This window comes from Podarcis gaigeae (genome assembly GCF_964106915.1).
Source record: "Podarcis gaigeae genome assembly, chromosome: 16".
Classification (NCBI taxonomy): domain Eukaryota; kingdom Metazoa; phylum Chordata; class Lepidosauria; order Squamata; family Lacertidae; genus Podarcis; species Podarcis gaigeae.
In genome coordinates this window covers 15,130,699-15,144,509 of record NC_139693.1, presented here as the reverse complement: position 1 = coordinate 15,144,509, position 13,811 = coordinate 15,130,699, and the positions used below count along the sequence as shown (strand labels likewise).

The following is a 13,811-nucleotide window of genomic DNA, read 5'->3' as shown; positions in this document are numbered from 1 at the left end:
CAGCCAAGCACACAGAAGAGAGAGTGGGGAGTCTCAAAGAAAGAGAAAAAGGGAGGAGGAAAGAGAGAGACCCTTCTCAGGTCAACCTCACAGGAGTAGGGCTGGGTGATATATCAATATATCATCCAAAACCAGTTTGAAATCTATATCGTGATAACAGTTTCATACTTTTTGACCTCGCAATACATTGTGAATCATGGTGTGTGTGTGTGTGTTGTGCAAAAATCACAATGTGGGAAAAACCGTGAAGCCAGCCAATACATAGCTCCATCCTTATTTCAGACATTGTGATATGTCGGTATATCGCGATGTTTAACTGGTGATATATCGTGATGTTGAAAACCAGGTATCACCCAGCCCTACCCAAGGGGCATTTTGAGAATGGAAGAGATGGACAGGCAGGAAGTGTCAAATTTATTATAATAATAATTATTACATCTTTGAGTCCAGTTCTTGATACAAATATACACACGTTTTGGGAAGGCCTGCGATCGGAGGAAGAGGCCCCAGCACCCCCCCAGAAGGCATGTCCAAGGAGAAGGAGGGGCTCCGGACGAAACCTCAGTGGACCGCCTCTCTTCATATCTCAAGCCCACCCCATGAAAACACACAGAATCCCACATGAGCTGGGGGGAGGTCACTGGAAGGCCACAGCTGAGGGCTTGTGGGGGGGCGTCCACGGAGGAGATGGTTCTGCAAAGACAAAGACATGGGTTGGAGGCAAATCGGCAGACCAATCCGTCCATCCATTTCACCCGTGTTCGTTCATGAGATGGTGCCAACCACTTTCAGCTTTCATTTGTGTACAAATTTGCATTTCATCTTGGCGCAGATATTGCTTTTTGTTGCATTTTGTTGTACAGTGGCACCTTGGTTCTCAAACGCCTTGGTACTCAAACAACTTGGAACCCAAATACCGCAAACCTGGAAGTAAGTGCTCTGATTTGTGAACTTTTTCTGGAAGCTGAACATGCTCCGTTTTGAGTGCCACTCTTCTGTTTTGAGTTTGTTTTTTGCGGTTCTTTTTGTTTTGTTTTTGTGACTGTGTGGAACCCAGTTCAGCTACTGACTGATTGATTGTGTGGCTGCAGTACGTTGTTTATTTTATGGATCAGTGGTCTCGTTAGATAGCAAAATTCATGTTAAATTGCTGATTTAGGGGTTGTTTTTAAAAGTCTGGAACGGATTAATCCATTTTGCATTACTTTCTATGGGAAAACGTGCCTTGGTTTTGGAAAGCTTTGGTTTTAGAACGGACTTCTGGAACAGATTAAGTTCGAGAACCAAGGTACCACTGTACTTATTTAAAGAGGTGTGTGTGTGTGTGTGTGTGTGTGTGTGTGTGTGTGTCTTTGCAAACATCAAGCATGCCATTGCCCCTGCCCTACTTCTAAGTTGCCCCACTCTGAGGAGGGGAGAGACTGCCCAACTCCTTCCAGGACCTTTCGGCCCCCGGTTCTCATCATCACCAACTAGGATGGCCGATGCTGAAGGACCGTGCAAGGCATATTGCCCAGAAATAGCTGGAAAGGGGGGGGGTGCACAGTCCACATTCCTGGGCTCCACTCCCAAAGGCGGGCCGTGCAGAGGGTGCTCTCCATGCAACAGCCACAGCTCAGAGCGAGGAAGAGCCAGGGCAAAGCACTGTGGGGCCCTTTTCCTCCTTAGCAGCCCCTCCCCCGCCCCTTTCACCCCCAGGACCAGAAGGGGAAGCCAGGAACCCTCAGCCATCCTCACCTGACACGCCAGCCCCACAGGCTGCCCCCTCTGGCATCGGCCTCATAGGTGAACGTCAAAGACCCCGTCCTCCACCGCTTGCGTGTCCTCTTCCTGGATTTCTGAAAGGAGACCCGAAGGAGGATGGGGGTTGAATTGAAAGGCACTTTTGCTGGATTCCCTGAATTACACCCCCCAGCAATGAATGAAATTCATTATTTCAGTCACAGACCAGTTCCAGCCCACATACAATATCAAGGAAGTCATAAAACACGACAGGGATACATTTGAATTTGCCTTCGATTTAATATCACGAGATAGGCTTTGGGAAAAACTAAGCGCCTCAAACATAGACAGACATCTACTGTGTCTCATCCATGGTTTATACGAAAACACTCGGGTCCGGGTTAGGTGTGACCGACAGGGCCATTTATCCAAGGAAATCTAAACCTACCATGGTGTTAAACAAGGCTGTGTCCTTGTGCCTACTTTATTCAATTTCTGTATTAACTCCTTAGTAGGAAACATAGAGAAAGAAAATGCCCACCCCCTTAAATTGGCTGGTACACCCCTCCCAGTATAGACCTAAGAAAACTTCTAAGATCTCTTACTGTTTACTGTCATGCCGAACAATTAACAATTAACGATAGCAAATCCAAAGTTATGGTGAAAAGAATGAGACACAAATGGAGAATTGACAATCGACCTATTGAACAGGTATCATCTTTTAAATACCTGGGTATAACCTTCCAGGAAAAGGTCTCGTGGCATTATCAGGTTAAAAATACTATTGAAAATGCCCAAAGATCTACCAAAGTTAATATAAGGTTTTTCTATGGAAAAGGGGGCCAATATATTCCAACAGCCTCCCAGGTCTTTGCTGCAAAAATATTAACCCCCCAGCAATGTATACCCCATATATGGACCCACTTGACTGCTTTAGTTTGCAGAACTGGCTCTATGACAGGTGCCACGTAATACGCGTTCCGCATTCGCAAGGCTTTTAATGTGGCAGCAGCACCCACACACTGGAACTCCCTGCTATCGTGGTTTGGCTGGATGCCGAGGAGCGCTGGGAGGCACCAGCTGGGGAACCCCCAGAGAAGGCTCAGAGCCCAGGGAGTGGCAGTGGGACCATGATGAGGGGTCAGAGGGGGAAAGCCAGGGGGAGGAGGGGTCAGAAGCTGAAGAAGCAACAGGGTTTGGTGAGCAGGAAGAGAAGACTAGAAGCAGAGGGAGGAGGGGGTGGCTGGGAGACGAGGCCGGCTGCTGAAGAATCTAGGGAGTCTCCCCCTCCTGCTGTGACAGCTCCCCTCCCCACAGAACCTGCAGAGTGTGATGGCCTGGGAATCCGATTCAGAGGCTGAACCGGAGGAATCCCAGCCTGCACAGGAGTCCCCGCCTCCAGGGCCAGCTGAACTGGGGCAGGGCCTTGGATCTGAAGCGCCTGCACCTGTGCCGGATCCTCAGGAGCAGGCACCAGGTGATTTCACTCTAGCTCCAGAGGTGATTAAGGACACAGTGCCTACAGGTGTGCCTCTCCCAGCCCTGCCAGAGGAAGTTGAGTCTCCCCCTGGGTCCAGTAACTCCCCAGCCTCTCCTGAACTGCAGAGGCTTAGGGCAGAGAGGCGGAGGGAACTGGTTTCTCCCAGGAGGAGTGCTCGCCTTAAGGCCAAGAGAGGTGGGTCTCCTGGGGGCCGGGACCGCCCCTGGCCTCAGAGAAGATAAAGGCCAGTCAGCCCGGTCCCAGGTTGTGGGAGCAACGTTGTTGAATACCTGCTCCTGCCCGGACCCAGACCTGACCCTCCAGTGTTCCTGTTCCCGCCCGGCTTCCTGCTTCGGACCTCGCCCCGCTCCTTGTGAACTGTTTCCAGGCTAGTGACCCAGGACTGGACTTTGACTACACCAACGGTAACCTTCCCCCCGGGACCAGCACACAGAGGTATGAAGAGGGCAGAGCAATGAGAGACAAGACAAAGGAGTCTAAGGCTGCTGGGGGAGGAAGTGGGGGAGGAGTCTTAGAGAAGCGGCAGGAAGGCAGGGACCTTCAGTCCTCACAATGGCCTCATTGGGGCAAGAGCTACTGGGAAGAGCCGCTGTGATCACTAGGCCTGCACCACTTCGGTTTCTTTGACTAAAGAGTTAACTTCACTGGCATCTTGTGAGCTATTGCTGATTTTCTCCCGTCTCCAGCCTTGACACCTGCCTATTGATATCCCCATAATCTTTTGGACGCCAGCTATAAACACTTTTCTTTAGACAAGCCCATCCAGATATTTTGAAAACCAATGCAAGTTTTAATCTGTTTTTAGTCTACTGTTGTTTTAACTTTCCAAAAGTCTCAAACTTTTAATTTTTCCTTTAGATAACTTAAGCAATTTTATTTTATGTAAACTGATTCAATGACTTAAAAAAATATATATCAAGGGATATATATCCATCGGCTATGAATTCAGCACCTGCAGGAAGGGAAAGCCACCTTCCTCTTTCCCTTCTCCCCTCAAACTCCTGGGTTGCGAAGCAGGCAGAGGACGCCAGGGGGAGATGCTCCTCCACCATCCAGCCACTGCAAGGTGCTACAGGGAGAAGCAGCTGATGTTTTGCAGGGTGGAAGGCGGTGATGGCAAGAGGAACAATGACACACAGAGAGGGGCTTCACACTCAGATATTGCAAAGGGGCTTTTTAACCCAACTCATGAGATTGACATATTTCCTTTATTTTATTTCTCACAATTCACATGCTGCTCGATGGTAATAAAACCCCGGAAGTGGTTTACAAAAATGTTTGCACTGCGGTTCCTCCCTGCCACTGTCACTCCACCCCAGGGGTCTGCAACCTTTAAGACAAAAAGAGCCACTTGGACCCATTTCCGAAGAAGAAAAAAAACTGGGAGCCGCAAAACCATTGCGACATTTAAAACAAATATATCTCCAGAGCCGCGATCTGACAGCGGGTGGGAAGGTGACGTCGGGACAGTGCGTGACTAACGCACGCACCGCCCCCATGCGACATCACAGCCAGTACAGCGCCCGTCACAGTGGGGAGTGTCAGGGTGCACAATGCGCCTCCTCCCCTCGCTAGTATCCGCCCCGGAGCCGCGGCAAAGGTGTAAAAGAGCCACATGCGGCTCCGGAGCCGCGGGTTGCAGACCCCTGCTCCACCCGAAAAGTGCTGCATTTTGCCACATCACACTGCTTCTATTTTCTACAGAAGTAGAAAATAGCAGCCCAGAGAACTGAAATCTCCCCTGCACTGCACCGCACCCCGACCCACAGGGACGTAGGAAGCAGCTGTTTTGTATTGTAGTCAGGTCCATCTATCGCAGTACTGTCTACACTGACAGGCATCTCCAGGGTCTCAGTTCTGACTGGAGATGCTGCCACTGGGATCTTCCGTGCACAAAGTGAGTGCTTTGCTACTGAGCCACAAAGTCCCCCGAACCCAGCCCTGACCTACAAAAGAAAGCCTTCATTCAGCGTGTAGCTAAACTATGGAACTCACTGCCACAGGAGGCAGTGATTACCACCAACATAAGACACCTTTAAAAGAGGATTAGGCAAACTGATGGGAGGACAAGTCTCTCAATGACTACCGGCCATGACGGCTATGCCCTGTCTCCATGGTCGGAGGAAGCAATGCTTCTGAATACCAGTTGGAATAACAGAATCATAGAGTTGGAAGGGATCCCAAGGGTCATTCAGTCCAACCTTCTGCAATAGAGGTGTGATGGCCTGGGATTCGGAACCAGAGGAGACTCAGTCTGTACCAGATCTTTTGCCTCAGGTATCATCTGAACCAAGTCTGGGGCCTGATCCTGAAGAGGCCCAGTCTGCACAGGTTCCCCTGCAACAAACACCAGCTGGGCTGAGTCAGGGGCCTGAGCCTGCCCTGGCACCAGATGCGGGGATTACCTCATTGCCTTCAGCTGGGCCATCACTTACAGCTGCTCCATTACCGGTTGGGTCAGGGGAGATTGAGGTGGCCTCTGGGTCTAGTAACCCACCGACGTCTCCCAAGCTGCAGAGACTAAGGTCTGAGAGAAGGAGAGACCTGAGTACTCGCAGGAGGAATGCTAACCTTCGGGCGGAACAGAGAGGTGAGTCGCCGGGGGATCAGGATCGGCCACTACCGGCCTCTACCCCAACAAAGATAAAAGGCTGTCGGACCCCGTCCCAGGTTGTGGGAGCAACATTGGTGTATGCTAGATCCTGTCTGAGATCCTGCACCTGTCCTTGCCTGGTTTCCTGCCTTGGCCCTGTCGGACTGACTCCCAGCGGAACCTGCGGATTCTGGACCAGTCCTGGACCGCATTTCACAGGTTACCCCCAGGCCCAGCGCAAGAGGCTGGAAACCACAGGAGGGAGTAGGGCTCCTGTGCTGGAGTCCTGCTTATTGGTTTCCCGTTGGGGCACCTGGTGAGCATTTCTTGATAACAGGGTGCTGGACTCAGTGGGCCATTCGCTTGGTCCAGAAGGCTGCCCTTACGGTCTCATGATGATGGCCTCTTCCCAAAGTGAAAACACAGAGAGTGAGCGAGGGGTGGATGTGACCCAGGCAGGAAACCCGTCTGAGAGTTATTGTCAGCCAGAAGTGAACATGGCAGGAAGCCAGGCTGGGCTGAACCGTTATCGGAGAGGGAAGTGGGTTTCCGGTCCAGGGCGAGGCTCAGCGGGTGGAGAAGGAAGGAGGGGCAAGTGGGCTTGCGAGAAAAAGAACGAGGGATGCAAAGACAAAGAGAAAAATAAGAGGATCTGGGGACAACAACAGATGCATGTTTCTGGGAGAGGAAGGGCAAGCGGGTCCATCTAATGTGCTGACAATTGGAAACAAGCAGATTCAAGCTACAAACCCCTAAAAATTATTATTATTATTATTATTATTATTATTATTATTATTATTAATGGCCATCTGGCTGGGTTTCCCCAAACACTCTGGGCAGCTCACAGCAGAATATTAAGAACACGATAAAACATCAAACATTAAAAACTTCCCTAAACAAGACTGCTTTCAAGTGTCTTCTAAAAGTCAGACAGTTGTTTATTTCCTTGTCATCAGATAGGAGGGCGTTCCACAGGGCGGGTGCCACTACCAAGAAGGCCCTCTGCCTGGTTCCCTGTAACCTCACTTCTCGCAGTGAGGGAACCACCAGAAGGCCCTCGGAGGTGGACCTCAGTGTCCAGGCTGAACAATGGGAGTGGAGACGCTCCTTCAGGTATACTGTCTAGCGAATGACTGCTCTGCATTTTAAGCTGCTGCCAGCCAATGCGGAAACTATACTGAGCTACATGGACCAGGTGTCTGATTTGGTCTTCCACAATATGCCAAGCACTTCTAGCTCAAAACAGTTGGCAGCCCACACTGGCTGGCAGCATCTCTCCTCATCCTTCTCAGACAGGCGTCTTTCCCAGCCTGGCTTGGAGGTGACAGAGACTGAACCCGGCTGGGACCTTCTGAAAGCAAAGCAGTCCCTCTGCTGCCAAGCTAGAGCCTCTCTCTGTCTCTCCCCTGCGTCAGCCATGGCAGCCAAAGGAGCCTCCATGCTTCAAGAGAGTCTACCTCTGTGTGCCGGATGTTGGAGACAAGCCTCGGTTTTCTAAACGCATGAGTTTCTCTGGGCAAGACGGATTCTGCCTGATCCAATTTGCGCCATGGCACGGCAAGAGGGTCTCCAAAACGGAGGGTGGAAAGGCAATGTTCATTCGTAGCTACCGCCACCCCAACTGTGGAGGGGGTGGGGGAGAGAAAGACTGTGCGTAGGGAGCTCTCCCCTTAGGGACGCGGGTGGCGCTGTGGGTTAAACCACAGAGCTTAGGACTTGCCGATTGGAAGGTCGGCGGTTCGAATCCCCACGACGGGGTGAGCTTCCGTTGCGCAGTCCCTTTTCATGCCAACCTACCAGTTCAAAAGCATGTCAGAGTAAGTAGATAAATAGGTACCACTCCGGCGGGAAGGTAAACGGTGTTTCCGTGCGCTGCTCTGGTTCGCCAGAAGCAGTTTAGTCATGCTGGCCACATGACCCAGAAGCTGTACGCCGGTTCCCTCAGCCAATAAAGCGAGATGAACACCGCAACCCCAGAGTCGGCCACGACTGGACCTAATGGTCAGGGGTCCCTTTACCTTTACCTAGGGGGCTCTCCATACCTGTATGCCGCAGAGATGCTGCCCGCCCGGGCCGGGGCAAGGAGAAGCTGAAGGAGCGGGCAGGTAGAGAGGCAGGGCCGTCCAGGCTGACGCTTTTGGTGCGTTTGCGGCACTCGACGGAGAGGAGGTCCCGGCACTGCTTGTGGCAGCTCACCCCGCAGGCTGAAGGGCACACAAGGGAAGCCAGAGTGAGGCCACAGAACCCTCCTGCAGGGCAAAGATGGCAGCTGCCTCTCCTCCACAGACATCAATGGTCAGTGCTTGCAGCCCTGTCCAGATTACGGACATGCAAGGACTGGATTTCTGCAAAACAAGCTCTCCAGGTGGAGGCGAAGGGGAGTGGCCCATTCCCTTGGAGAAGGGGGCAGGGCCAAGGCAAAAAAGTGGGTGGGGCACCCCTTCTCTCCACCCGTTCTTCCATCCTGCAACACACACCTCTGGCTCTTCCTCTCATGCAAACGCTACTTTACCTTCATTCATTCCTCTCTGCTTTTCACTCATTCATGCCCAATTTTCACTCATTTCACTCATTCATCCAATTCCTCTGTCCCGCCTGGAGATGGTGACACACCTGGGGAGGCGAAGGGCTGCTTGTGCCCCCCCCCCCAAAGGCCACTGGTTGCTAACCTGTCCTGCAAAGGTTCAGGTGACTAGAAAATATATTATCAGGCAGGGAAGTTCTGGTTCCAATCTAGTGGAGAGCACTCTGTACATGCTCAGAGCAAGACCATTTTTTTCCTACCTGCCATTGAAAACAAGCTCTAGTGCTAAGCTTTGACTGAAATTCGGCTCTGCTTCACAAAGGTCTAGGGAAACTCCCCACCCCAAGGATAGCCTTGAAATCTATTATCCGCCCCCCCTTTTCACCCATCTCTGAATCTCTCCTGCTGCAACTTACCCCGACATTTTAGTCCTTGTTTGTAGAGTCCAAGGATCTGGAGAGGGAGGAAGGAGAAAAAAATGTCCCGTTCAGGTCACTTAAGGTTCAGGTGGCCCAAAAGAAACCACCCACACAGTCCTCCAATTCATTCCTCCTCTCGCCTTTCAATTCCTTAGAAGATAGATTAAACTGAGTGGCTGGCCCTAAAGAAAGGAAATTAGACCCAAAGTGGTTCCTAGGGACTTTGCTTACGGTGCAAATGGTATTGGTAAAGGAATGCCGCAAGTTTCAGACTACACAGGTCACTTGGGCAGCAGTACAAGAGGTCTGTGCAATTCAAAAGCTTGCTAACACGCAAGCCTGGGGGGAAAGAGAGAGAAGAAAACCCTGGAAGTTAGATGAAGGGCAGCAGAGCCTTTTGAACCCCAAGACGCTTCTTCTTCAGCCCTCAAACTAAAATATGCAGCCCGTATTACAAATCTGCATCAAGATGATGATAAAATCCTATCTCAGAACCTCAGATGCCTCAGAACAAGGCAATCACAGGAATAAAATGGCCACAACCTTTACAATGGGGAAGACTGCCATGGCATGATAAGCGAATCCTGTTTCGCTTTGAGAGAGCCAGTGGTGTAGTGGTTAAAGTGTCTGCCAAAGACCTGAGAGAGATGAGGGTTCGAATCCCCACCTGGCCATGAGGTTCACTGGGTGATTTTGAGGTTGGTCCATGCCTCTCAGCCTAACCTCCCTTGCAGGGGGTTGTTGCTTGGGAGTGGGGGGTTAAATGAGGAAGGAGAGAAGCACGGGCACCACCTTGAGCTCTGTGGAGAATTCTTCAGCTGCGATTCCTGCACTCCGGGGGGCTGGACTAGACAACCTTTGGGGGTCCCTTTCTCCTGCAGAATCCTATGGTTAGCTCACCAGGCCTTTGCAGTGGCGGCATGCCACGGGGCGCAGGAACGTGGTCTCGTGGAAGCTGTGGATGAAGCCCATCTTGCCGTTGAGATCTGTGCTGGACTTCATGAAGTAGGAGATCATCTCTTCCCGACTGATGCAGCCGTCCCTGTGGGAAGAGAAGAAAGCGCATTTGATTGGGGTCAAGGCTCCTCTGCAGGACCCAAGCCCTAGACCAAGAGGCGTCTCTGTGCTGGGGGGGGGTGTGATGTTGCAGGAATCTATGTATAGGTTGGGGGGGGTTCCCCTCCAGCAGATATGCACATGCAGCCCACTACCAAAATCAGCACAATCACTTTTGTGATTTGTCCCCATAAAACACTTCATCACAGTTTCTTCCTATCTGTTCAAAAGGCCCTTGCTGCACTATACCAAATGTATCTGTGTACTGGCTCACTGGTAAAACTTCAGAAATTCATATAGACATGTGAGCTCAGCTACTCAGCAGCTCCTCTGCCTGAGTGATAATTCCTGGCCTCCTGATACCTGATGAAGACAAAAGGGTGTGATTAACTTGGCTGGGAAACAGGGAAATGTAAATATCTCTTTTGTTACACTTGATGGGTGTTTGGCAGAGGCCAAGGAGAAACATGGGGCCAGGGGCCAGGATGCTCAGATTACTGCCACCAGACCTCCCCTTTCATGATTTAACCACTATGTATTACTGATGTAAGGGACGCAGGTGGCGCTGTGGGTTAATGCCTCAGCGCCTAGGACTTGCCAATCGAAAGGTCGGCAGTTCGAATCCCTGCAGCGGGGTGCGCTCCCGTTGCTCGGTCCCAGCGCCTGCCAACCTAGCAGTTCGAAAGCACCCTCGGGTGCAAGTAGATAAATAGGGACCGCTTTCTAGCGGGAAGGTAAACGGCGTTTCCGTGTGCGACTCTGGCTCGCCAGAGCAGCGATGTCATGCTGGCCACGTGACCCGGAAGTGTCTCCAGACAGCGCTGGCCCCTGGCCTCTTGAGTGAGATGGGCGCACAACCCCAGAGTCTGTCAAGACTGGCCCGTACGGGCAGGGGTACCTTTACCTTTATTACTGATGTAGTTTGGGGGTGGAGGTGTAACATGGGAATTAACATGGGGCTCTTTTGTTGGGGGCTTCCACCTTGTGGCAGGTGGGAATCCTGTTGCGACAGTCTTCAATAAAGACCAAGCCTACTGGCTGCTGTTTTGCTCTGGTATTCCTGGCTGGTGTCCTTGTTTTTTGTCCAAGGGAGCCCTCAGATTTCTCCGTTAACAGTGAGATGCTACAAGCCGGCTAGCCGGCCCACTTCCAACACACCTGATCCAGCAGACTCTTCTTACACAATTTATTTTATTTCATAAAACCTATAAACGCCTCGATTGGTTTTAAACACCTCAAAATCAAGGGGTGCTCCTGGATTCCAAATTATTCACAAGAAACTCAGATGACTCCTGTAGCCAAGATTGCTGAGTCTGGTTCACTGGCGATGGCTATTCCAGGACGGGGACATCCTGGCTTCACTTGCCAGAGAGAGAGAAGGTGTAGGGCAGAACAAAAGGTGGGAGGGCCCTAGGCACTTTGCAGTCTAGACCCCCACCCACCCCCACATACAAATTAATGTTGAGGGGATGCAGCCTTCAACAGAATAGAGGATATCTCCACACCCTTAGATTAGGGCTCATCAACATTTCTGTTTGACCCATCGTTCCCCACCCCACCCCCAGGAAAACCTGTGCTTTAGTGCTAAATTGGCACAAAGGAGTTTTTCACGGATTGCTGTTTGTTCCGATTTAGCACTAAAGAGCAAGTTTTTCATGGGGAAAAGTGAGCCAAAGGCAAAAATGCTCGGGCCCTTGCTTGAAAAGTACTTTAGAAAGCAGGGTTAGAACTAGGAGGGAGGAGCAAAGTTCAATTCCCCATTCCAGCCAGCGATTCACCTAGCAGCCCATAGAAGCCAGTCACATTCTTTCAGCCTCACCTACCTCGTAGGGTTGTTGTGAGGACAAAAGGGAAGGGTGGGAGAGACCCACGCGCTTTGCTTCGAAAGGGAGGCCACTAAGGCAGCAAGCAGACAAATAAATGACCAAAGCGTTGCCCCGATTTAGCCCAGCTCTGTCACCGCCAGACCACTCTTAAACTACAGTGGTACCTCGGGTTAAGAACTTAATTCGTTCTGGAGGTCCGTTCTTAACCTGAAACTGTTCTTAACCTGAGGTACCACTTTAGCTAATGGGGCCTTGCACTGCCACCACACGATTTCTGTTCTCACCCTGAAGCAAAGTTCTTAATCTGAGGTACTATTTCTGGGTTAGCGGAGTCTGTAACCTGAAGTGTCTGTAACCAAAAGTAACACTGTATTGCTTGTCTTAGCACAGGGAGTGGGGAGGGGAGTTATTTTCCCTCCCCAACCCTGAGAGCAGCCACAGATCAGACCCACACCCCAGAATGGGGGTGCCCCTCTCTGTTTAGAAAATAAGCCCCAGCTGCACAAGGGGGTAGGGTGGGTTCTCAGGTGGGGAAGTAGGGGAGGGTCATGTCTTTAGGTTCCCTGAGGACAAATATGGGGCAGCCTTTGAACACAATGTTTTGTGAAGAGGCAGCCACTATCCCTGCCACGCCTTGCCCCTCCCAGTTCCCACACACCGAGAGGCAGGGTGGAGGCAGCCCCGGAAACCACAGAGATTCAGAGAGTGAGTGAGGAAAGGTCCCCCACGTCACCCGCTCCTCTGCACACAGAGAGAGAGAGAGAGAGAGAGAGAGAGTTTTGGGGTGGAGGTGGCTGTACTGAAGCAGAGCAGGCAAGAGAGGCAGGTCACCAAATAAGGAGCGTTGTTGGTGTTTGGGGCCTGTAAGGAGGACTCTGGGGCTGTCGTAGTTTTGAGTCGTTCAGTCCCAGAGGAAGCTCGCAGGGTGGGCTGAAAGCCAGGGTGTCTTGGTCCTCTCCCAAGGAAGGGAAGCAAACTCCAACTCTGCCAGAAGGAACATGCAATTCACCCCCATGTCTCTCTTCACTCCCTGCCCCGCAACACACACACACACACACACAAAATTCAAGTGGTATCAAGATTCGTTTTGCAAAGTTGATTCTGATCACAAAGCAGAAAAGTGTGTGTGTGTGTGTGTGTGTAGAGAGAGAGAAAGAGAGAGAGGTGTAAGAACACACTTCAGGAAAAAACAGCTCAAGCTTTCAAGCAGCCCTCCTGCATCTTCAAAACAATTTTGCAAGGATGAACTTCTGTGTTCATCCACGGCAACAAAACAAGAAAGAGGTTTGTGCAAAAGGCAAACAGGTTTATTTTGACAACCAGAGCTGAAGCGGGTTCCCAGTTCCTTATTTGCACAAAAGTTCAAGGCGCAACTTGGGTCAGAAAACTTTTTTTTTTTTTTAAAGAGAGCTAAAAGTTTATCTGCCCCTGAAACCTCAAAACCGGCTTCCTTCTATCCCTCTCTCTCTCCGTGACCAGGGCGGGGGACAATCTCCTGCAAGATCTACAGTCATTTTCTCCAATCAAAACTGTCACGTTTGCACAACTTGGAGAAAGGCGTGACCCAAATGGCAAAACCAAACCAGGAGTTCGAGATGTGCACCCCATAAGCAGCTTGGAGCCACCCCAATGATACACTGCACAGGGTTGGACTAAATGATCCTTGGTGTCCCTTTCAGCTGTATGATTCTATGATACACTCACACCCCAAAGCAGGTCTGGGTCAGGTGCCTTTTTACATAGGACACAAACCACAATAATTACAGCTACAAGCATATCTGATGGAGCAGACTGTGCTCCAACTGTGGTCCAAACGTCTGCCCCAGGCAACCTGTTAATCTTTAAAGGTAACACACAAGCCTCTTAACTTGGCTGCGTTCATCTCTTGCTCTTCTCAAAACTTCAAAGTGGCTCCTTCTCAAACTCCACAGGCAGGAAAGCGGCAGGACAAGGAAATAACGGGAAATAACTTGAAATCACGGGAGAAATGGAAATGTGGGTGGACCATTGGAGGCCTGCATCCATTTTTGAAAACTATTGTTTCTCAAACTGAACTCAGGAACTCAAATGCCCAAGTTCTGAGTTTCAATGGTAATGCCATGGTTAAGCTTTTGTATTTTTGATGCAAGCCACTTTGGGCGCTTCTAAACAGAAACAAAAAGATGGGGTG

The 13,811-nt window shown here is 50.8% G+C and overlaps 1 protein-coding gene across 1 annotated transcript in view; it reads right to left on the bottom strand.

Moving 5' to 3' along the window:
• Positions 1 to 397: 397 nt before the first annotated feature.
• The window catches only part of RASGRP2 (RAS guanyl releasing protein 2), a 42,738-nt gene continuing 29,324 nt past the window's right edge, over positions 398 to 13,811 (bottom strand). The window contains exons 13-17 of the mRNA XM_083716578.1: positions 9,660 to 9,801; positions 8,757 to 8,793; positions 7,859 to 8,020; positions 1,738 to 1,838; positions 398 to 693 (exon numbers count right to left, since the gene is read on the bottom strand). Of these exons, the coding sequence (XP_083572704.1) occupies positions 1,780 to 1,838; positions 7,859 to 8,020; positions 8,757 to 8,793; positions 9,660 to 9,801 (400 nt within the window). The 3' untranslated portion in view covers positions 398 to 693; positions 1,738 to 1,779. The remainder of the gene's footprint in view (positions 694 to 1,737; positions 1,839 to 7,858; positions 8,021 to 8,756; positions 8,794 to 9,659; positions 9,802 to 13,811) is intronic.